This window comes from Triturus cristatus, chromosome 1_2 (genome assembly GCF_964204655.1).
Source record: "Triturus cristatus chromosome 1_2, aTriCri1.1, whole genome shotgun sequence".
In the NCBI taxonomy this organism is placed as follows: Eukaryota; Metazoa; Chordata; class Amphibia; order Caudata; family Salamandridae; genus Triturus; species Triturus cristatus.
The window spans coordinates 873,308,230-873,333,636 of record NC_140580.1 but is presented as its reverse complement, the minus strand read 5'-3'; the positions used below and the strand labels follow the sequence as shown (position 1 = coordinate 873,333,636).

Here is a 25,407-nt window from a genome sequence, read left to right as displayed (position 1 = left end):
TGTTTTCAGGCCTATTTTTCACGCTTTTGCGTGGGGGAACAGTGTGCGAATGCCTTCGGGCTTTAAAGCGTGCTCGTCTTGCACGCTTCAGATGTCGGTGACGGACACTCATCCTATTTGTATGTGGTGTTTTGGCGAACACCATAATTCCACGGACTGCGACGCTTGCCAGCATTTGAAGCCTAAGTCCCGGCGGGAGCGCCGGATGAGGCTCCTCTCAGCCCGGTTGTCCAGATCTGGGTCGTCTCCGCGTCCGTCCCCCGTGGAAGGGTCCAAGAATCGCCGCTTCCGATTCCGGCATCGCCCATCACCGGGGCACCTAGGGCATCGCTTGCCCATCGGTAAGTCTCTTAGCTTGTCTCCGAGGCCTGGTCCCCGCTCTGCGGAGGGCACGGGTTCTCCGCAGGACATGCGGCCTCATTTGTCGCCACCTTACCCACCGTTTCCTGGCACCGGGGCGACTAGGGCCCAAATGGAGGCCTATGCTGCGGCTCTGCAGGCTTCCTTGGCCCCTCCTCCTCCTCTTCCTGGGACGTCCGTGGATCCCTTGCCATGTGCCGACGGGTTCGGCTTCAGGCTCTGAAGGTGTGGTGTCGTCGGGGTGCGGTCCTACGGGGTTCCCCTCTTTGGCCCACGGCGCCTCTGCCTCACTGCAAACCCTCGAGTGGGTCCCTGTGGTGTCGTGGGAGGTCGCCGGGACTCGTGGCTCGCCCCCGAGTCACCCTCAGTCTTCTGGGCAGGCGGCGGCCTTGCCAGAAGCTGAGCTGACGCCGCTCAGGTGTCGATAGCTGTCGACCCTGGTGGCGCCACGGGTGCTGACTAGGGGCTGGAGCGTGTCCCCGGGTCCCTTTCGTCTCTCCACGCAGGCAGCTGCTTCGTCGATGGTCTTTTCGGTGCCGTTCTTTCGCCAACTCGGAGCCGGCCCCACTCCATTCTCCTAGGGTGCAAGTGGCGCCGTCCCCTACGGCGCGGTCAACCTCACGCCGGTGCCTGTGGCAGACTCCACGGCGCTGTGCCGGCATCGGGTCATCAACTCATCTCCGGAGGCCCCCTCCTCCCCGAAGGTTCGTCAACTTTTTGTCTCTTCTTCCCCGGAGACGGGCCGTTGCGTCGTGGCTTTTTCCCCGACTTCCTCCAGGGAGGTCTCCTCACCGTCCCCGTGGCCACAGCCTTCCACAGAGGCACCTCAGGTCCCCCACTCGTCCGTCAATCTTCCACCATTCCGGGGCTGGCCATTTCTTCCTCCAGCTGGATTCGGGGATGGCCGGCTTAGTTTACAGCCGTCGCCCACGGAGGAATTGCTCTCCCCCCCACAACACCCTACGGAGGCGTGTGCGGCCTTTGCCCAGGCCATTTCCACAGCCGCTGACATTTTGCACATGGGCGACCCTGCCACCCCATTTGCAACGGACCATTTGCTGGAGGTTCTCCATCAGGGCTCTGGTAGACGGGAGCTGCTTTTTCCCTTCGAAGCTTCGCTCCATAATTCTCTTCTGGGGGCCTGGGGGCATCCTGCCACGGGAGATCCGGTGCCCCAGTCGCTCCTCCACCGCCACCGTCCTGCTCCACACGACCCTGTCTGCCTTTCTTTCCACCCTTCTACTCAGGGCCCTCTTCTGCAGACTGCTTTTCCTTCCTTACCTTTGGTGTTGTTTCCTCTGTCACGGAAGGCCCGATGGTTAGATTCCTGAGGGCGGAACCTCTTTCCATCTTCTAGTGCTGCTTTGCGAGCACTCAACACGCTTTGTGTGTTGGCCAGGGCTACTTCCAGCTTGTGGGATTCCGTGGAGTCCCTTCTGTCTTCTGCCTCTCCGGAAGGTGTTCATGCTGATCTGCGACGCCATTTAATGGATGGTCAGGAGCTGGCCGCGTTTATTCTTCGTTCGCCCCTGGATGTTTCTGATGCTCTCGACCGCACCATGAGTTCAGTAGCTCTCCGTCGCCATGCTTGGCTGCGGGATAGCATTTTTCCTGAGAATGTGAGGGAGCGTCTCGTTGACCTGCCCTTTGATGGGGTGCTTTTGTTTAACACCCATGCGGATGCTGCCATTCAGCGGCTCCTTGCGGGACTCCGTCCTCCTCCTCCTTCTCCCCCTCCGTAACTTGGCTTCGGGTCCTTAAATTGACCCCTTTGTGCTGTTGGCTGCTGGTACAGCCCCTTTGGACTTTGTGGTACTTTGGTTATGGTCCACCCATATGTGTCCTCAGGTTGGGCCTTCAATGTGTTTTTTGATTGGCTGATTGTCAAGCCGGATGTGGTTCTATCTGCAGGTCCTTTTTGTTCTGTCCTCTGCTGCGGGATTGTTTCCCTAAGAGGTGTTCCCATGTTTTCTTGGGACGTATCATACCCTGCCTTTATGTTCTGGTCCTCTGCTGCGGGGTGTTTTTCCCCTAAGAGGTGTTCCCATGTTTTAGTGGGACGTGTCATACCCTATGTGGGGTACTTGTAGCTATTGCATAGCTCTGTCCTGCGCTGGGATGGTATGGTCGCACCTTTTTCGGGTTCCCTGCCTTTCTTGGCATCATTGTCTGCTGCTGGTGCGGTCTCTTATACCTTGTCCGGGCGCAGCTTGCGCTGCTCCAGCTTCTGTCGTTCTTGGTGTTCCCTCCATTGCTTGACAGTTTGGCATGCTGTCTGCGGTGTCGTGTTGTGGCGTTTCCGCCTTCCTGTCCGGCGTTTTAGCCTGGTCCTCTGTCTGGTGTTCCGGGGGGCTGGGTTTCTCCTGGCTTTCCTGTGTTCTGGTTGAAGGCTTGGTCCGTCCTCCGTGTCTCTCCCTTTTGCTCTTATGAGTGGTCCCATTTCTCTTCGTGGGTCGGTGTGTGTCTATTGAATGCTCCTCCTTTGGGGCTTGTTCTGCATTTTCCTGGCCTCTGCCCTCGGCCTGAGCCTGGCTTGTTCTGGGTGCGCTGCTCCATGGTGCTGTCCGCTGCCGGCTGTGCACGCCTGCTTGTGCTGGTCCACCTCCGTGGCCCTTGTTGTGCTCCCTTGTGCCCATGCCTCTTGTTCTGCTGGGGCTTTGCGCACCTTTGCCTTTCTTCTTATGCCTGCGTTCCTTGGCTGTGGAGCCGTTCCTGCCTTGCCAGCTTCCTTGCGGCTGATGCCTGTTCAGCTGTCCTCTGTCGCTGTGTGTTTTCCTACGGCAGGCTCTGCCTCCGGTTCTACCTCCTCTCCCTGGAGTTGGGGTCGTTCTTTCCTTCTGGGTGCTCCTGTGCAGCTGTCTGTCCCTACAAGGGTTTGTGGCCGTTGCACCTTGAATGGGCTTGGAATCTCCTGGTCTTCCCTTTGCCTTGCTGGGGCCCTGTGTTTCTTCCTGCTGGGGAGGTTCTCTCGCAGGCCCTCCTCCCCTTTGGGTATGGCTTGGGTATCTATTCTACGTTAAGGAATCTGCGGCTAGTAGTCTCTATCAGATGTACAAGTTACTTACCTTTGGTAATGATGTATCTGGAAGAGACGATTCTAGCCGCAGATTCCTTCACGGCCCGCCCTTCCTCCTCGTTCTGCGAGAACCTTTCCTGTGGTTTTCTGGACTCGCCTCCCTCCGTGTGGCTGATCTCCTGTGGGTGTCCACTTCGCTTCTGCTCGGACAGGCTACTTGGTTCTGCTTGATTGTTCCACCCCTTCCCTTATGATACATGGTCGGTTGGTTCATGTGTGCTTCTGCATCCCTCCACCCTGCCTTTTCTCCGGTGTAGGGGCCTGCTTTTACTCTTCTGCGTTTACTTGCTTGAGGTTTCTGCTTCCTTTGCAGTCCTCTGAGTTGCTTTTTTTTTACCTGTACCTCGGCCTTTTCGCTCCTTTCAGGGGATACGGCCCTCCTTGGTGGTGTCTCCTGGGGGTGATTTGCTGTTCCTCCTTTGTTCCGGGCTTGTTGCCCTTCACTGTTGTGGATGGTGGTTGCAGTCTCTCTCTTTTTCTCTCTCTCTCTCTTCTGCTGTGCCCTTTTTCACATGCTTCTACCTCCTGGGAGGATGTCGCCTTAGCTTGCAACGGTGTTCCTCAGAGCGGTGCTCTGCTCTTTCGCTGCTATGGCTTTCACCGCTATGGTCTTTTGTGCTTTAGTGCTTGGCACTTTTCCAACTGGCGCTGTTCCTCACCTTTCGTTTCTCTCTTTTCTGTTTCACTGGTTTTTCGCACACTGTTCCCATACTCTCCACAGTTTTGTTTGTGATGGCTCCGCGTTGTGGCGCGGAAAAGTTCTCTGAAGAAAACTGATGTCAGTGCGCTGGGGTGGGGCTTATGTGACGTCGCTGATGTCTCGCCCGCGAACGACGTCTGGGCGGAGTCGCGTGGTACTTTAAGCGTAAAAGAATGGGTGGTTCAGGATTTTCTATGCTGGGCCCCCAATTCTGGAATTCCTTGCCGATTGAGATGAGGCACAGGATGGACTATATGAACTTCAGGAAAAAAACAGAAAACTTGGCTTTTCCCTCAGGCCTATTAGTAGTCTCTATCTCTGGGGTGTCTCTCATCTTAGCGCAAAGAGACCTTTGGTGTACGTGTACTCAACAAATTCCCTATAATATAACACATATAACATAACAAAATAGGAAAACTGTGCTAGCAGACGCTCCATAAAACATTGTCTCTTTATAATTATTACATTTTTTCATTGGAGGGCCAGGGTTCTATGTTCCCTATGCACAGCTCTCACAAGCAGATAGGCTGCCATTTCCTGGAGAGAAGAATAAATTGTCAGTGTGTGTTCAGCTAGCAGCAACCACTGGCAACCCACATTTGGCCTTTTGTTTTCACCTGTCTATAAATCCCTTATTACTGGGTTGTGCCCTAATTCATAACACTCCCAGAGACAGATAAGAGAACTGACACCCGGGGGATGAAATTATGCAGACAGCACCACACTTTTTGACTCAGTTTGGCGATCCTGAATAAAAACACTCAACAAGCCAACAGTCTTGGCCCTGCCCTACATCACCTCAGCTTTGAACACCTTTGTCTTTCTTCAACCCACAGGCGAATAGTAACATTACGAGTGGAGGACGCGCTGATTACTGCACCTTTAGAAATCCAATATCTCTGGGCTTACAAGTTGGGCACTTTAAAAGGGGGCATTGCATGCGAATTTTGGTGCTTTACTTACCAAAATCCACTTATACCAGTACTTACCAGGCATTTTACCCCTGTAAATTTCAGAAGTGGGGTGCAGTAACTACCACAATCTTGCGATTCCAATCCCCTGTCAAAGTGTTTGTGAAAAAATGGACTGCTCGTAGTGAGGATCTCGGGTATGGAATGATACACAGGGTTTCCTAGTTACCAATCTAAATGTTGGATCTGGCCAGATTCATTTTGAAAGATGCTTTCTTTGAAAAATGCACACAGAGAGGTGGATGCTTCAAACTAAGAGGATCTCACTTGGGCTCAGCTACAACTCAAATAGGTAGGTAATTGGAAGTGATAGGTTGGCTATCCTTTATGAGGAAGAGGCTTGGAAATATGTAACTTTGATCCAATAATTAGAGATTTCACAAATAACTGATAAGGTAGCGAATTCTACCGTACAAAAAAAGCTGGTCTGAGGTGCTGGGATTTGACGTGTTATTAAGCACGAGGCACAGCTGAGTGCTCCAACTCTTTCAGGAGTCATCTTAGTGCTCCATCATAGACCAGCCAAAGGCATAAGACAAGCTTGAGAATTCGCTACCCTATCAATTCTTTGGGAATTGCATGGAAGCGATTTGCTAAACGCATCAACAATATTTAACAATTTGCTACTGTGAGTTTTTTGTCTAAATACATAAATCTTGAAGAAATGAGAGTAACATAGGCTGCTATTAACTAGTTAGCCAGGCACAGTTGAAATATGTTTGCATCCACTTTATGTAAATTCAGTAATATGAAGTTATACATAGGTGATTCAAGATTTGATTTCAATAATTTCTTGAATCATTGTTCCTTTTGCGAGCCGTACAAAAATGTGTGGCAGTGGCTATTCTGCACATGTGTTTTATATTTCTAGACCGATTTACAGTAATACCTGGTTGCCATTTATTTTCTATTGTGTGCAGACTAGGCCTAAAGGCCATCTAAAGAGAGCTCAGAAAGAGATTGCACCCCAGAAATTATTTAAATGGAATGAGACACACTTCCAGGGTCCTGGACAGTAGCACTCGAAGTGAGATCAAGTTTTAGCCAAGTCTCCTTAATCAGGAGAGGCTCTGTGCAGCAAAGACCACATCACTGCTGACTTTAATTCTTAGGGTTCCCCACAGGATGCTAATCAATGACCTAATATGGATGGCAATCCTGAAAGAGAAATCCTCCCGTGTCAGTGACATTTGAACCCGCCTTGTAATGTGCTTTGGTAACAGCCATGGCCCATGCAGGTAAGAGCGGTGGGGGCAGGTGGGGGGGGGGGGGGGGGAGATTTTGACAGGCGACGACGAGGGAAAATGAAATAAATAATTAATTTGACCTTGTCATCATCTGTCGAAATCCACCCCACACCCCACCCAGCCCCATCGCTCATACCTGCACACAGGGCCGGACTGGCCGTAGCGGGCACCGGGCAATCCCCCGGTGCGCCGCATTGGTGGGGGCCGGTTTTGGGCCCCAGGGGGCCGTTTTTGTTACCGGGCCGTTTATGCAGCATAGCTGCAAAATCGGCCCTGTAACGAAATCGGCCGAAAACCGGCCCTGGCAAAGAGCTCGGCGACCCCCCCCCCAACCCCCTCCCCCCCCCCCCGCCAAGCACTTTGCCAGGGCCGGTTTTGGTTCCCAGTCCGGCCCTGCACAGGCCGTGGCTGTTTGGTAATACAGCATACTCTTCCAACTCAAAATCAGCTCTCAAAATGGCAGCTATCTTTATTTTCTGAAAAGACTTCAAGGCCTGTGTATATATGACACCCGGCCCTCATCTTGTTTGAAATCCAGCAGCGAACGAGGAGTAAATGATGGGGAGGTTGATGCTGTAGCAAGCACATTATAAATGGACCCACCCACTCACTACATTAATATTCACACGATTAAATAATAAGTTGTTACATGACATTATGAAAAACTCTTCGCTCAAACACCTATTCAACAAAGTAACTGTCATGCGTTTCTGAAGAAGATGAGGCATATCCATACATGTCAAATGGCCCCAGGTTATCTGTGACACCTTCAGCCCTTCCTGGCTTTAAAAGCGAAATCGCTTTGTGTTTTGGCTATTGTAATGGCATTTTATGTCTTTATGGGTGTTGCTTTATTAGAACCGTTGTGCAAATTCTCATATTTTTTCCTCGCTTATTGTCCATAATTCTTAAAAATGCAGAAATGACACTTGGTACTTGGGGGCATCTGTACAAGGAAATGTCGGAGCATGGCGCCGTGCCAAATTTAACAGCGCCACGCTCCAACATTTCCAATACGCAGGGATGCGCCATATTTATAACAATACAGTGCACCTTGGTGTTTTCCATAGCGCAGGTGCTGAAATTAGCTGCCCAGCACCAACGTAGGCCCCCTTGCACCATAGTGCAAGGTTGTCTGCATTGCAGGGAATTAATGTTGATGTTGCAAGAAGGAAGGTGTCCCTTACTGCACTTAAACAATTAATAATGGTGATTTGTTACTTATATATGTGCTGCAAAATGCAGCACACATAGAAGTAGCAAATCATCATTATTTGATGATTGTTTATGTGCAGGAAGGGACACCTTCCTTCCTGCACATAAACAATCATTCATGGCGATTTGCTCTGCAGCACACATAGAAAATGCAAAAACGAGAAGAAATAAAAGGATTTCTTCTCGTATCACCATTCTAATGCCTGCTCTTGCATGGCGTTCATTTTTGGCGCTGTCTCAGATTTACGCCTCCTTGTAAATCTGGGGTAGCGGCAAAAAGCAATGGGTGTTACGGTGGATTGTCCACAGCAACACCCATTGCACGCCCCTTTCACGCAGATCAGGGCCATCTTAACAGCATTATAGACCCCCAGGCAAAGCAGTGCACTGGGCCCTGCCTACACAACCACTCACAGGAATAAAAATGTTGTGGCGTCCCCGTGTAACTGCCCAGTATGCCCATGCATTGAGACGGCACTGATGCAGATATTTGAAAGGGTACCATATTTACAAAGCGGCGTTAAGCATTGTAATTGTAAATATGGAGCAGGCACTGTGCCACAGGAACGTCGTTAAAAGTGACATTCCTGTGGTGCAATGCCCTTGTATATATGCCCCTACAAGTCTCCGCTTTTGTGCGGTATGCATAGGCACATCGAACATTCACAAATTACCTAAATATACTTGTGGCAAGAGGAAAAAATGTTACACTTTAAATTTGAGAATTTTCATGAGAAATATCTGCTCCAAAGCAAGTTCTAGCAGGCAAAATTATATGATAGGCATATACATAAGTAAAACAGGACATAAAAGAGGCTATCATTCGCTCAAAAAGGGGAATCAGTGGGACATTATGGTAGCCTAATTAAAACTATGCACACCCCTCGTTGTTAGTCCTAGTATGCACAGTGCTGTTGACTCAGAAACTTGAACTGGCTGAATGTGTCGCTTATGGTATAGGGCTTCTTGGCATCCAGGTATGTATCCGCAGGGATCGTTTTTTGTGTTTTACCCATAAACAGTTTCATTAAGTTTAAGAGTATTTTTAAATGATGAAAGTCAAGGTAGTATCATTTAGAATTCTAATATGCAAATAAAGCAAGCTATAATAATAAAACAAAGATACTTATAAACATATCTTAAATTATTTTCTGATTCCCAACTCCATAATAATTCAGAATAACATTAGGCACTTGATAGATGTATTTAATAAACATCTAGAAATGAGTCAGCACTTAGAGTAATCTAATAAAATCGAATTAACTGAGGCAATACAAGCAGAAAAGCAACAACGCCAGACACGCAAGAGACTCTTCAGGTGATGGGTGGATTACAAACTAGATGGGTGAGGCACATCAACTAACCCTATTCACATTTTTAAGTGGGTGGGAATTCCTTTGCCCTTCATTGAATTCCATGATTTATGAGCCAGCATCATATCCCGAAAAAATCTGGGTGAATTAGCATTGCATTCAAGAGGGCCTGTTCACAAGGGCATTTTGGAGTGAGTAAAGTAGTACCCCAGTAGTGTTTTTTTACTTACTCTTATACTGTTATGTGAATTGGTCCAAAAACATGTAAAATTAGAAGAAAATGGAAATATTCCAGCAATATTCATGTACAAATAGTACAACTAGAAATGAATGTTCCCTCTTTGCTCATTTACCAAGAGGGAGTTGGATGTTTCGTGGCCCATTCACAAATGAATGTAAGAGTATTCAGTAGTACTATTTTTCCGTACTCATAAATGTTTTTCTGAATCAGCCCCAATGTTTTCAGGTCAGAGGTAGATGAAAGAGTTTGTTAGGGAGGGATTCATGATTTAAAAAAATGGAAGATGGGAGCACTCATTTGTGCTAGAGTGGAAAAACCATCAAGCTCCACGTATTTTGTCAGAGGATGACTGGCCTATAGGAACTCAGGAGGTCTCCTGTATGGGCGGAGCCTGTGGCAGACTCCTGGGGCTGTGAAAGAGTCACTTACGCAACAGAGGCAAAAGCCTCTCTAGATACCTCTTCATTTTCATAATGGCCGCTCCCTGCTGCATTGCCCGATGGTAGAGTTCTCCGAACTCCCTTCCAAATGAATGGCAAAATGAATACCGTGGCACCGCATTCCAGGATAATAACTGGAGGTGCCATTTAGCACTAACATCCCACATTCAACTCAGAGAAAGTAAAATCACTGAATTACATCTTCAGGAGCTTGCCGTAAAGGAGCGACTTCCTCACTACATTATGCTACAACATGTTTTTATTTCAAAATCAAATCGATTTGGTATTCCTTCCTGCACCAAAAGCAATCCTGCTTACAACGCAGGCATCCTTGCCCCATGGTGCAAGGGTTCTTCAGTTGGTGCTAGGCTGCTCATTGTCAGCTCTGGGAAATGACAGGAATGCGCCATATATTATGTACGGCACATTCCTGCCCTTCCCCTTTCAGGTAACGCAGTAAGGTGACTGCTAGCTGCCCTGCGCTGCGTGATATCTTTGTAAATATGCCCCTGAATGAACAACTGGATGTACCAGAATGGTCAGTAGAATATAGTGCAAATTTTAGCCTCTAAAAAACCCGCTGCCAAAATATCTCCCAGACTCATGAATGAAAGAGATTTTGGCAATGGATGTTCGCCAGCTGTTTTGAATACTTAAAAACGTTCTTACTTACAACCATCGTGTCCTGGGCTGGAGGATGGACGTACCCCTTTTTTCTATACAGTACAAGATGCCCTTCCTTCCTGTGTCCTGGTTTACAACTCGATAATGGTGGTGCAGTGATGTTCAGGTACACCTAGAACAGTGAATCCTTCATTTGAACATTAAGTATTTAGCACTGAACTCTCGGCAAAGATGTAAGATATTCTGGTGTTAAGCACACTACTGAATTTGCTCATATCTCTGAGATAGCGGTCTTGTTTAGGCCTGGGCAGTGAACTCTGCTCCGTTCTCGGAGTTTGCAGAGTTTTCCACACTGCACTCTCCGCTCAGCGAACCAGTGCAGAGTTTTTTCCTTGCTTGCGCTTGCCAGCATTAAGTTGGCGAGCAAGGAAAATCCAATGCTAGACCACCTCCCAGCGAGATTTCTCGACATGGGCTGTCGCGGAGGATCGCAACTGCTCACGTTAATAAACCATCTGTTAGCGTTGAGTGACCTGCCAGTCGAGTAGGAAATATGCTCACACGGCAGAAAGAAGCAGTGCCCTCTTGCTCTGTACATGGTGCCGTTCAGGTGGGCAACTAGAGACAAATTTCGGGGGGGGCTGAAAGAGATTTCGGGGGGGGGGGCTAAGTCTTCCAGCCATAGGCAGAGTGGCTGTAAGAAGGGGTGAAAACACAACAAAAGCCTCATTATCGAGTAAATGGTATTTTAAAGACCTGTGAAGTAATCGGGACCGGCTGCAATTAGACGGACGCCAGCCCGCGAGGCTTTCTCAGCCGGGCTGACACACATGACGGGGGGGCTGAAGCCCGGTGAGCCCAATGGGTGTTGCGCGCCTGGTGCCGTTCACGTTGATTTTCCAGCGCAGGACAAACGCCGAGCGCTAAATATCAGCACAAACTGCGCGACCAAGTGCACTACGCTGCTTACGGAACTCCGTGTAGCATGCCAGAGTTTTTTGGTCACTTTGCGGAGTTCCGCATACCCACGAACTCCTGCTAGGCCTAGTCATCTTCCCCTCGGGGGGGCAGCGGCCATTACTCTGGCTTGGTGCATTCTGCTTGTTTTTTTTTTTTTACTGTTCTGCGTTTACATATCCCTTTCAAGCTTGTGAAAGTCACATTGGAAAAGATTGATTTCTGCTCCAACTTTATATGAATTAATATTTGAGTGTTCCTTGGTGCTCATACAACCCATTCATATAGCAGCTGCTTTCTTTTTCTGAAAATTAAATGGTTTCTTGATATATCCTTGCATGCCACCAGAAGGAGCACTTGAGCATTTAATTCCCTCCAGCCCAGCCCTTCTGACTTCTTAGTATCATTGGGCCCAACCAGTCAGGAAATCTCGCTGTGTCCCTCCTGGCTAGTGGACTTTTGTACGGAACAGCGAGCCACTGGGTGGGTGGGGAGGAAGCGTCTGATTGTGGGCTGAGGGATAGCCCTCCCCGCCTCACTACATCGCAAGCTACCTTGCAAGGTTAGGATGGCTGAATTTTACTAAAACTAAAAGAGGTTTCTAAAAAAACATAAATGAAAGGTCTGCACTTAAATGAAACCTCCTACGGTGAAAAAATATACCTCAAGGTAATTGGATACTTATTAGGTCGGGGTGAAATTTCAATTACACTGATATGATTTGCAGAATTTTCGGCATTTCACAATATGCTTTTTGACATGAAATCCCCCAAAATTACACCATTTCGCAACGTAGCGTAATTAGAGATCAATTGGGTAGAAATCCTACTGTGGGAGACGAGTACCCGAACACCGGAGACGCACAAAACATGAGTGGTTCTTGTTTGCGGCACTTTCGTTTGTTGTGCTATTTTTTAGTGCAAAGTGTGTCCTAATGTCTAAAACTGACACAAAAATACACCCCACACTAAAATATAGCTCAAAATTCCATATTTGCGTTATGCATATTTTTTCTGAAAATGTGTGCAATTGTTCGTAGGGAAATGTATCGAATTTCGTACCCCCCTAAAATTAAATAAAGAAAGGAGTCATATTAATGTCAAATAAGGGTTACATGAAATGAATATTTTTTTTAACACTGCAGGCTGCAGCCTTGTGACAATCCCAGTGCCCCTTGGGATGAATACTGATGGAGCACACTAGCAAAAATTGGACCCAGGTCAGGCCCAGGTGAGGGAGCCTGCTGGGAGGGATATATAGTGATTTACGTTATGGGGCTCGCCCCCGCCACCCTTCCTCGCATCAGGCCACTGTGATGGCCGTTAATGGGCTCATAGCTCAATGTGTGTGATCAATACGGCCTGACACGAATGGATTCCGTGTGAAAGTGAAGATTGTGACTCTGACATCGTTGTCGAAGCGCCGTAATTCAAAGCAGCCTCGTCGCCAGCTGTTCACTTGGAAGAAGAAAGCCCAATAAATCATAAGCAAACTATAACACGCGAGAAAAACACCCACCCCGTCCAGAAAAAAACACTGAAAGAATCTGCTTTTCTTGCTTATCGAGCCACAACGTCAAGTTGTCATGGGAGCTGCAATAACTGTCTCGGAAGGGCTCGTACACTTGAAATATGGCGCGGGGGGAGCTCTGGTCTTGTGAAGAGATGCGCAGTCTTTGTCTTCGGCACTCGGACTCCTCGTAAACGCCCTCTGTTTACACCAGTAGCCGCATCCGCGGCCCGGGATGTACGTTTGGGATAGTCCGGCTTGGCATCTCCCACTTTTTAGAAATAGGATTTTGGCTCACCCCAATAAAAGCGTTTCATTAGTCGACGTAGCTCCGTCCCTGTTACGCTTGCAGCATCGCGCCTTGTAAATTGGCAGCTGTTTATATTGTTTACGATTTCTGCTCACTTACTCCTAAACTCACCCCAGTGTTTGCACCGTTATGGACAGTGCTAACCTCCACGTGTTTTTTAACAGAATCCGTGGGAGAGATTGTGAGAGGGACACGGTCACTTGGTTCAGGGTGGTCCCGGATGTGACGTATTGAAGGGTTAAATCCTGCTTGCTCAGGCTTTAGGCCTGACTTGATGGATATCAGCCCAGGATCACACTTTGAGTCAAAGGGGGAACTGCAAATAGATCTCAGGTATGGATGTGGATGAATTTCAGAACCACGATAATCTAGCCTCCTGCACTCAAATGAGTATGGTCTGTCAATTTAAAACCATGAATATGTCAGTAATGCATGTCATCGCTCATTCTCACACTGCACAGTCTTAAGAACATCCCTATTATTTAAATATCAAATCATTTGCTAAAGTGTGTGCCTTAGACGAAGGACTTCAGAGCACAATACTTATTGTGAACAATATACTGTGTGAGTGGGGTTTGTTCCCCCTAGAGGCGGGTACAGCCCACCATCCTGTAAGCTTTGACAGTTAATAAAGTTCACAATTGTACACACCTAAAAGTATTGAGTTAAATCACAGTATAAATGCAGAACAATACCTAAGTTGTTCACTGTACTGACGACCAAGAAAATACTATAAATTACAATTCTTCTTCTTCAATGTTGATCCTGTTTCTTTATTTGACTATGTTCTCCATATTTTCAGAGTCCATGGTGGTGGCATTTTCAGAGTATATGTTAGTGGTATTTTCAGAGTCCATATTGGTGGTAGTTTCAGAGTCAACGTTGGTGCAATTTTCAGAGCCATTGAAGACGGTGGATGGCATTTGACACAGAGCAAGATTTGCACAGACCTTAGAGTGTTCTTGCTGCTGCATTCTGTGCCCTTTGCAACCTCAAGACCTCCGATTTGTTGGACCCTTGATAGAGGGAACAGGCATAATCGAGTCTCGACATAACCGTCGCCTGAATGATGACCTGACGCGTAGATGCGTAAAAAAAAACAGCAAGGGTCTAAGCCCCCGTAAGAGGCCAAAACAGGTCCCTGCCGTTTTTTTTGTTTGGTCTCGATAATTTAAAGAAGAGTCCAACCAGACCCCTAAGTTTTTTACTGCCTGTTTTGGGGAAGGGGGTGTACCTAAGCTGGCTGGCCACCAGAGCTCACTCCATCGACCATGGTCCTTACCTACTAACAGTACCTCTCAGAATTTTCAGTCATGTTGATAGTATTTTGAGAGTCCATGTTGGTGGTATTTTCCGAGCCTGTGTTGATGGTATTTTCAGAGTCCATATTGGCTGCATTTTCAGAGTTCATGTTGGTAGTTCATTTAGCATGAGTTGACATTGTATGCTGTTTTGCCCCTTATGGGCGTGCATGTTCAGGGCTTTTTCATGTTAGCTGAGCGATAGACGTGAAGAGCATCAAACAAGTTATCGGATCTGTCATCAGGAACTTGCATCGAGATCTCTGCATGCTTGTACAGAAGCTGATAGATTGGGAGGGGCTCATCGTTAGTCATCATAAAAAAATGCATTCTGGTCGCTGAATGAAATTAACGTTCATCATATAACGTCCAAATAACACTGCTCCCTCTGGGACACCCTGAATGAAGCTCTGTTACAGGTAATGTGTTACTAAGTGCTGGGTAAACTCAAACTCAATCCCTTAACAGCAAATCAAGACAAAGCTACGGGTTAGAGTGAAGAGCACATAAATAAATGTAGTTATTCACAGCTATTAAATACTCCTTAATAATATACAGACAATTGTTACTCGGTGCACTTGAAGTTGAAAGAAATCCAGTGGCGGCCGGCACAGATCTAGGGTGGCGAGGTGGGGGGGGGAGGGTTTAAAAAGATTTAAAAAAAGAAAAACACACTTAACTCCTTCCGAGCTCTCCCACTTCGTCTCTCCTCTGCGTTGGGCCGAAGTGGCTGAACAGGAAGCACATCCAGGCTCCCCTCTGCCAATCACGACGCTGCAATGCAGCGTTGTGATTGGCTTCCCTAAGCCAATCTCAACACTGCAATGCACTGTTGTGGAGAACATGCTAAGTGCGCATGACTGTTTGGCAAAGCATCATGCGAACTTCAGTGTGCCCACCACTCCTCCCCCTGCCCTGCTCTGTGAGCAGAGCAGACCCGCCAAGGTACTGCTGCAGGACAAAAAAAATGATAATAACATCAAGTTATTATCAATTATTTTTCCTTTCTTTCACTGCTTCAAAACAGTGGGGTAACGCTCCTCTGCCTTAGCGGAGGAGCCGCCACTGAAGAAATCACATTGTCACCGAGTGCTGTATTCAAGTTAGAGGAGAGCAGTTTTGGACATCTAGTGCTATGCCGGGTAGTCCTGTGTCCGTATCTGTGTCCACCTTTGAGGTCGTGCCTCTCGCATATGTTACCTAGGCCTCACAGAGTGTCCACACTTGGGTTATGATACATAGGGCCTTATTTAGAAGCGGCGGACAGGTTACTCTATCAAAACATGATGGCTATCCCCTTCACTCTGCCACAATGCCATAGGTTATCATACACAACACATCTTCCATGTTTGTGATGGAGTATCCCATACGCCAAACTCTAAGTTAGGCCTATAATCATAACGTGAGTGATGTTCTAAATATACCATCAAACCTTCCGGGCTTTGAGCCAGCCCTCTATCCTTTGGTCTGATGTTGGCTCATTCCCCTTTTTTTCTGCCCACTACACTATAAAGCATGGGGCAATGGGTCAGCCCACTTCACCCGCTGACTAATTTCATGAGTGACGCCATTGTGCTTCTTCGTATGGAGCGCATCGGTTGACAAACTAGTTCCCTCAAGTAGCAGGGGCTACTATGGCAATGTATGGTTTATGAGACCAAAAATATTTTAGCTTATTTGTTGTCTTGATGTTTTTTGATTACTTGAGAACCCAGCAGCTTTCCCAACAATAAACTTCAGTAAAGTTTTGCAAAAGCGATAACAAAACAAAATAAACATTAGCAAGCTAAAAGGCTAGTGGCCAACTCTTGCTTTAATGGCTTTGCCAATGCATTTCTCTTTGGTGTGTGCGGGTGGACTACCATCCCCGGTTACTTGTCAACTGTTCCATAGGGAATTTGACAAATAGAACTTCTCACTCTCGAATTTTCCTACCGAGTTTTTGTTTTATGCTCCTTGTGTTTTTTTGTTTACTGACTGAATCAGTTAATAAATGTTTTATGTGCCAGGCTTCTTTAATTTTAATATTAATAATAATAACAATATATTTTTTAAAGATTCTTTTGCCATCAATCTATTAAACTTTTTTTCTTTTGAATATACAGAATACAATTTACACTAGCTTCTAACACAAAACAAAAAGCGCATAACTCTTTACGTTTTTCGTGCCAGGCTTCACGTCATCTAAATAGCACTGCATACAATTCAGTGTTCAAGGCATGCATAGAGATTTCTATCATGGAACTTATTGAACATCATGATCATAGCAAAGCCATTTATGGCACATGCTTTCCTCAAGGGCATGGAATACCAGCGAGCTTCCTTAAGGAGAATTTCATTATACGATTTTGAACATTAGTGTTCAGCTATCGCAATGTAATCAAAGTGCAGGTGCAAAAATATCAGCTCTTCGTCTTGTAATATTAAAACTGTGGTTTGTCATGTCTCATCCAAAAGATGTGCTCGAAAGTCGAAGCAGAACAATCCTATTGTGGTCTCTGCAGTGGCATCTCTAGAAGTTTTTATTTTAGGGTGGGGGGGGGGGGGACAGTTGGCCGCAAATACAACTAATGGGTCCATCTGATGTCAGATTTCTTAAGAGGTGGATGCAGTCACATTAAGGTGTGAATATTTGAGACTGTGCTTCTCTGCTTCAACTCATTAAAGTTGATACCTGTAGTTTCCACATCAAGAAGTGTGTGTGTGATCGTGTGTGTGTGGTGTGTGTGGTGTGTGTGTGTGTTTGTGCGTGCGTGCGTGTGTATGTGTGTGATGGAGGGATAGCGCGAGAGAGAATGTGTAAAATTGTAACTCAGCCTCATTCAACAGGGATGTTAGCATTGGATCACATCCTTGGGAGATCTCGTTTGTGAATCTTGCTTTTCAGAATGTCCACCAGAGCAAAAACTTTTCTACCTGAAGGTTTATCATTTGGACCTGGAAAATCCCGCATTAGTTTATGTATTTTTTGTTTGCTTTTATTTTTTAAATAAAATAGCATAAATTAGCCTCAATCGAATGAAATCTTTTTTTGCTCTGGCCAGACATACATATTATGGGGAGCATATCATAGTTTGTGTTCATTGGTGTCTTTTCTCCTCTGTTCTTGCTTTACCTAATTAAAGTTAATCCTCTGTTCTATCCTGTTCTCCCGCACTCTCTGCTTCTCTAGTTAAGAACTGAAAGGACAAGCGAGTTAAGGTAAATGGCTTCACCGATGGACTCTTGGTTGATGCAAGAACAAGTTTATGCTTTCACCTGTGCTTTTGGGTGGGGATGTCAAATTTCCAGAAATGTTGAAGGCATGGAAAAATATTCAGAGGAAAAAAAAGAAAAGTTTAGTTAATATTCCCACATTTTCAGTGTGAATCTGCTTATCAAAATAAATGTAACACAAGGTTGTCTTGATTCACAATTAAATATTTTATATAAAAGTCCACCTTTGTTAACTTTTCCCCAAATTTCCGAGTTATTCATATTAATCCTCTTTAAAAAACAATTCTGGGAATTCCCACGTTCTTTGGACTCCAGTTGTTGCCTTTTCTGTGGCCTGCCTGTGTGTTGTGTACAGTGTTTGTAGCCCCTTTTTCTGAGCATGTAAAAATTTAGCTCAAGTACTTTGGCATGACTATATTGTGCAGCAGCATTCAAGCCTATGGCATGCTGATGTCTGGGCGACAGACCAATGGAATGTCTTTCTGGAAGGCTAGTATTTTAGTTTCCTAAGCATGTAGCTGTATGGCCTCTATCTTTCCGCCAAGTCGTTTGGTAACACAAAGTCAAGTAGTCTCCACAGGGTCCAACGTTTTCTTTTCTATCAATGCCTTCGAGATGCGTGTGTTGGGAGGTCCTCCGTGAACTGATGGCAGTGCATTGGACTTCCAAGCAGGAGACCTCCTTTGGCTTCCATTGTCCTTTCTCTGTTTTACTCTATCATGGTGTGTGCAATAATTCGACTATATAATTACAGTGAGGTCATTGGTGCCTAGAGACCACCTCCAACCCTTAGCTAAGGGAACTGTAAAGGCGGAGATCCAGAAGCAACCGGATCAGTGGGGTGCGTTGTTTCTTCCACTCTGTGCTTTAATGCAGATGTAAGTTTGACATTCCCAGCATTTCTTTCATTGATCCAAAAATAACCCACGCCTTTGAAATCGTCACCCAAATCAATAAGTATATTTGTCTTGTCAGTCTCTCTTAGAACCACTGGACTTGTAGGATGAAATGAAGTTGAATCTTACTACTTCGCAAAATATTTTTCTGAATTACTAAATCCATCAGCTATGTCAACAGCGAAATTGGTTCCATTTTCGTTTTTAAAAAAGGAGGAAGGGAGGGACCTTGCATGGCTGTGAGAACACTCCCAATGCCACGCGTAGCGTGCTCACACTGCTCAGCTGCGTTTGCTATGGTTATCCAATGCTGTCTACTTAGCACTGATTTCTGTGCTGTCAGAAGTCCCTGACAGGAATTGTCAACGCCACTCAGTACAGTGGTGAAACTGATTTCCCTCCAGTCTGATGTTCCCTCTATGCTGGTGGAGATATCCAGCCGAAGGAATTGTTGTGAGGTCGTTGAAACCAAATTACACCTCCAGGGAAGTCGCATGACCTCCTACTTGTTTGCAAAGTCCAAGATTCGACAATTAAATCTGGCTTTGCAGACGTAAGTATTCACTTTGCCCTCCCCTAATCGCGACGCCAATTGAGGTGTGGTGATATCACAGTATGTGAGATGAACATTCAGGAAAGTTCAATAAAATTATAATAAAGATGCCTGACTTTAGGCAAGATCTGTTGAAATCTTAAAAGGATTCTATGACATTACCCTTGAACTCCACTGCACCCTGCTAACCTCCACTGGGAAGGGCTGCTTAGAGTTTCCCTTTAATTACAGTTTTTGTTTTAAACCTGTTTGTAGATTGTGAATGTGAGGGCTGTCTGAACTGTGCTCCTGCTGATATGTAGATGTTCAGAGGGTATAAACACCCTGATGTGCCTTGTGCTTCACAGAATCCACCAACAATTTGTTGACCTACTGGTCTGGGGACACACTAGCAGGTTATATTATGGTCCTATCTGGATCAGTGTTCAGCTCAAAGTAGGTGAATTTAGTTAGAGCTATTAGTCAGCATGTGCATGTTAATGTCAAATCCACTGTAATGTAATCATTTCTTTGCTGCTTTTTAATCATCATTTTTGTTCCATTTTTAGGTATCCACCAGTATTCCATCCACAAATCGGTCTCCTCATTATGTAGTCTAGAAACAATCGCCGAGGAGCCCACTACTGCCAAGGGAAAAATGTGTACTGGTACATGCCTTGCTTCTCATGTCTCCCCTGTCTGGGATTCTCAACAGGGCTCTCCACCAGCTCATATGAAAGAACCTAGAGTCGAATGTAATAGCCCATATGGCCAGCTTGGAGATCCCGTCATCTTTGCTTCAGTGGTTGAAGTCAAGTCTCCGAACAAAGCTAACTTTGAAATGTCCACCAAAGTGGACTGCAATAACAGTGTAGAAAGATGTCTTACTGACCAAAACGGCAATGTGCTACCATGTAGTGATGGAAAAGAGGACTGTGATTCACTTGTTTACCTCCACGTAAGCCAGGACACTTTAGCACCAAATTGTACTGCATTGAATTCTTCTGCCAGCTGCAAAGTGAAAGAGCTAGCAAATAAGGAACTGTTAAGAGTAAAAAATATGTCTCTGCCATCTAGGGAGAAGTCGAACGCTATGCATGAAAAACCTTTTCAAAATGGTGTGAAACTGAACACAGAAGCAGTTAAAACGTCTCTAATTATCCCGCCTGTGAACACTCCTCCAGTGCATCCCTCTGTATCTCAGGTTGTGCCACGTGTGCTAGTGAGAAGGTCTAAAAGTGAAGGGCATGTGACTTCAGCCAGAATAGTGGAGGATGAGTGCAAGTCCCCTGTGGCAGAAGTATACTATGATGCCACAGTCAATGATCGAATCTGGAGTAAGTTGGATGCCGGTAACCACAGGGACAGCATGTCTTCCTCTTCCAGCATGTCATCCAATGACACAGTGATTGACATTTCATTACCCAATCTGGCCCAGAAGAGTCTCCCAGACCTTGATAGCAACCACCTAGACAACTTTGAGAGCATTCTTGTTAAAAACAGCATGCGACCACGATCAGCTACAACATCAGGAGAAGAAATGGCTATGGTTTCCAAGAGCAAATCCAACCCCAACTTGAAGTGTAGCCAGCAAAATGATGATGAACTCCGCTCAAGACCTCTGGCCAAAGAGCCAGAGGGACCAATGCCACCAATGATGACAAGGAGACACACATGGAGCAGGCTCTACATGGAGAGTCTTAAGCAGTCTTCTTCTAGGGGCAAAGTGGAGGAAGACAAAGCTGCAGCCAGTCAGACCAAGTCCAAAAGTCTTGGGGATCTAACATCAGATGATATCTCATGCAATTTTGAAAGCAAGTATCGCAGCATAAGCAGAAGCTTTTTGCCTCGCACATTGCGGGCACAGCGTCAACCGGCCCACATGAGGACCTCTGCAAAATCCCAAGATGACCTAACCGAACAGCTCAGAAAACTAACTAGTTTCCAGCAGGAGAATGACATCACTTCACCAACTGGATTTGAGCCTGTCGAATCAGAGGCAGATGGGCTGTGCCTTCTTAGAAGAACTTCATCTCGGAGCCAAAGCCGTGTGCGGTATATTGCCAACAGAGCCAAGCAGGCACAAGAGAGGCAGAGGCTGCAGAGCATGGGCCACTTTAATAGCACTCCCATTGAGGAGAGGGGCATCCCAGAGGGAGCATGCTCAGTGTCAAAAGGGACCTGCACAGATTCCGTATCAACCGCTACATTTGGTGTTCAAATGAAAAGCCAAGAGAATCTGACTCGTGACACAGATGTGTTCTTCATGCTCAAACTATAACACAGTCAAGGGCTGATCAATATTTGCAGAGACCTGCTCATCCAGGATCTCACTGGCCATCCCACAAAATGGTCTATTTTGCCTAGAGGTCTTGCCAGGATATGTAGAGTTTAGCTTAGCTTTAATTAGGCAATCATTTTGTGGACTAGCCTCTTTTAATTTCTAGCATTTCCTGTTTCAAATAACAGTCAAATGTTTAAAAATAAAAGTTTGGTGTCCCCATACTCCACTCCACTCCATTTCCTCCTGTTTATTTGAGGGAATAAGATCCTTATCTGAGACATCGTTAAATTTAAATTATACCTCTGATATTTATGAAATTACAGACTTTTGGGTTATGTGAACTTCACAAATATTCTCAAAATGTCACATCATGCAGTTAGCCTGCAGGATACTGGTTCATGCAAAAAATCCTTGCTAAGAGACAATTTGTGCTCAAAGCAGTCTCTTGCTGTTTTTTGTCTGATATTGTTTAGGTGAGACATGCACTTGTCTGAAGAAAATCACAAGAGATACTGGACAAGCAAATTTTCTTCAAATCTAGAGAAATGTTGGAGAATACAATTGTTCAATTTCACACGCCCCTACTCTTAACCTCACCTTGTAATGCAGATGTGATGTCTCATGAGAAAAACAATATTACCTATCATTTAGAGGAGAAAAAAGGTCAAGGAAGCCAACGGACTAAATAGAACTTTTCAATTTCAGTGTCAAGGTTGCTAGAAGGATCTACTGGTTATCAAAATAAGCTGTCTCACTTGCTAACATTATTTGACATACTCTACTCTAACCTAAACTGCACATAACCTGGAAGAAAAGTAGCAAGAAAAACATCCAAGCAAGCACAGATGGTCTCTTTTGACATATTACTATCTACAAACTGTACCTCGAGATCAGAAAGAGCTTCTCTGTAAAGTTTTTAAGTTGCCAGTACTTGAAAAGATGGACTTGAGTCATTGATTTGACTCGTTCCTGTGACGTTAAACCTGGCATCATTTTTTTCTCCTATTATTATGAGCTCCCCCCTTCTAATGGACTTTAAAGCACAAAGGTTCTGCATAAAGTCTGAATACAGAGCCACCAATGGACTTCTTTTTTTGTGCGCAATAAGAGCTTGAAAAGGGATAAAAACTGGAAAAAACCATTGCATGTGTTGAACTTGGAATGCCAACAATAGAACTGTTATCGTTCCATTTGAAATGCTTAACGGGGGTAAAATAAACACCCCCTCCATTTTTGTAGTGTCTACCATCACTGCAATCGATGCCATGGTGTCTCCTAAATACTTTATGTATGAACTTTGTATATGTGGTATTTTAATAATGCTGCTGTACATAGCACTTTCAGAGTAAATAATTTACTTTGTTTTGCACTGCCATGCAAGATTTTCAATATACTGAATGTTTTAAAGAAAAAATATATATTTAAATTTTTAGACAGAGTGCATATTAACATTGAAAACAATTTTAAAAAGAATAACCATTTTTAAAACCTTTAATTTTTTTATTTTGTTCTCGAGGATTTTCAGTTGTTTCATTACTCTTGAGACACATTTTGGGAGGGCTAGGGTGGGAGGGCTGGGGAAATGTTTCTAACTGAATGCGAATCTGAAAAGGCTCATCCATTTCAAATCATGTAGATTCCCATGACATGTTTTTTTTTGTATTTGTTTGTAAAGATTATTTTCTGTATATGGAGGCATTTTTAAACTATTTGTACTGTAAAAGCATCTGACACTAATCTAAATAAAAGTATTTAACCTTTGAAAAGGGATGCTGCTTGAATGAAACCTACATTTAAGTGTTTACACCTAGAGCACTGGTGGGATCCCTGGACCTTTTAAAATTAAATGGCTCATTGTACAGAGATCATATATGTGGGATGACAGACACCGATATCTTACTTTACAGACTCTTATGCAAATAGATTTTCCGAATTACGATCATCAAAACATTTGAGCTGCTTTCATATCTAACCATACATTAAACATAATTAGCCTATTTAGAGTTTGGCAGGTATGTGACATCCGCTAAAAAGTGCAGGATTATCCGGCCACCCTATTTAGAGTGTATAGACATCCCTGCACACTATATGGGGTGGATGTGACATCCAGGATTGGTTTTTATAGTTGTCCCGCATCCCCCAGACTCTAAATACAAATGTCCGCAGTGCTTAATTTGTAAAATAAGGAGTGCCGGTGCCTTAGGCACTGCTCAGAATCCCGGTGGGTATTATTAAATGTCAGTGCACCAAATACAAAGGCTGTGTAGTCCTGAATCCAATTCAGTCTTCTTTAATCCATTTTAGACACCAACTGACTCTCATTTAATTTTTGCAGGTTCCTGCTTTCTCCCTTGGTGAAATATTTTCCATCTTCCTCTCCCTCCTCCTTTCCAGTTTGTGTGTTTTTCCCCTGCACGTGATGGAGCACTGGGTTTTACAACGTAATCTCTTGGGGAAGTTGTCAAAGATTTTTCCCCATTGGTTGTATGGGCCTTTATTAGCTGACATGCAGCACTGAAAGAGAGGAAACATAAACAGTAAATTTCTAACTTGTGATGCCAATGTGACTCACTGAACAAAGCTAAAGTGTTTTATTTTGGATTACCAATCAATCCAGTATATACGCAGACCAAAAATAAATTCAATATATGCAAAACTGTGAAAGGTAAGCTGAAATATGTCAGTAAGTTAAGGCTCAACAGAAAGACATTGATTTGCGATAATCACAATTGTATGAACCCAGATTAAAACAAACAGATGTTCATTAAAAAAAACTTCCCTTCTCTCTTCTAAACATAGATCGGATATAGGATCATCCTTTAAGGGTTTTGAACTTGGGACCATGAGAAACAGAAGGTGTAGCATGATCAGGCTTCAATAGAAGTCTAAAAGGAAAGAGGGTTAAGTTTTTAGCATAACGCTTCATACTTGCAAGAATAAGGCAAGCAGATAGGTCTGTACCTCTCTAAGTCTAAAGGGAATCTCTCCTAACACTAACTGTGAGAACACCAATTTAAAAGTAACAGGATATTCAGAGCATTCTTATCTCTTTCACACTACCAGGGATCAATCTGGTCACTACTTGAGTACATCTGCAACCTCACTCCAGGTTCACATCGCATCGAACTGAAACTTCGATTCTCAACCTTGAACATCTTGCCAGCATGATGAACAGAAGGCCTCTTTCAACCATTGTTTCTCCACGTTCACTGCCAAGTACCCCTTCCGGCCTCTCTAACAGCTGTCTAATACAGACAAAAAGTCTTTCTCTAGCTTAATGAATATCATTATAATAACCCTGCAAGGAAAGGAGAAAACATGCTGGCCAAGCAAAATGCATTTCAACTGAGGCCTGTAGTCAGGCTAATTTAACTAAGTATTTCATATGCACTTTTAATACACAGGCCCATAGCCAGGAGTGTACGTTTTGGGGGGCCGGACACCCAATAATGACAAGACAAAAAACAGACATCCTGAGGGTGCATTCAATCACTTATATGTGTGGAGAGAATGGGGCAATAAGTATAGGCCTTAACACATACTATGAATTATTGGCGTTATGCTACTCAAATAAATAGAGTGTTTTCAAATAATGGTACCTTATGAAGCGGAATTAGCAGAATTGACCAGTGATTGAACTTATAGGTGTGTGAAGTTGGCAGACTTGCAGGTTTAAGTGCTTTCTTTTTTTAGTGCAATGGTAGGTTTCTTGTATTTATTATTTAAAAGCAAATTTCGCTATTTCTGCCCTGTGCATGTGCGAATTTCTGCAGCAGCAAATCATCATTGGCTGAGATCCTAAACTTTGCTTTGGGCAAAAGTCTGGCGAACTCTAGCCACATTAGAGAAGAGAGGAGTTTGGCATTTTACATGTCAGTTTAAAAAAAAGGGCACTTGCAATATGTCATGTTTGTGACAAAGTAACCATCCACCAAACTCTAAATCAGGGCCTTTGTTACAACATAGGCATGGCCCATCAGAGTTAGAAGAATGTTGTTCTAAAGAGGCTGTAAAACAGGCAAACATGAGTGTAGGTGGGTCACTGAAAGAGGCTGGGATGGGTCCATCTGAGGCCTGCGGCTTGGATGGGAACATTAGTTGAGACTCAAGCAAAAGAACACGAGTGGGCTGGGGGCCCCCACCACAAGACTCTGCTCTTGAGTAGTGAATTCACAGTTAAGGTCAGTGCTCTTGCTCTATGCTAGCCTCTTAGTA

General features: G+C 45.0%; 1 protein-coding gene across 7 annotated transcripts in view; it reads left to right on the top strand.

The window, feature by feature from the left end:
- The window catches only part of PLCH2 (phospholipase C eta 2), a 1,499,317-nt gene extending 1,476,370 nt beyond the window's left edge, over positions 1-22,947 (top strand). For 6 of the 7 annotated variants that reach the window (XM_085609277.1, XM_085609254.1, XM_085609273.1 and 3 more), the window contains one exon: positions 19,478-22,947. In XM_085609277.1, coding sequence (XP_085465403.1) covers positions 19,478-21,189 — 1,712 coding nt within the window. In that variant the 3' untranslated portion in view covers positions 21,190-22,947. Of the gene's footprint in view, positions 1-17,436; positions 17,466-19,477 lie in introns of all 7 variants that reach the window. The other variant, XM_085609285.1, reaches the window with a different exon arrangement.
- The last annotated feature ends 2,460 nt before the right edge of the window (positions 22,948-25,407 follow it).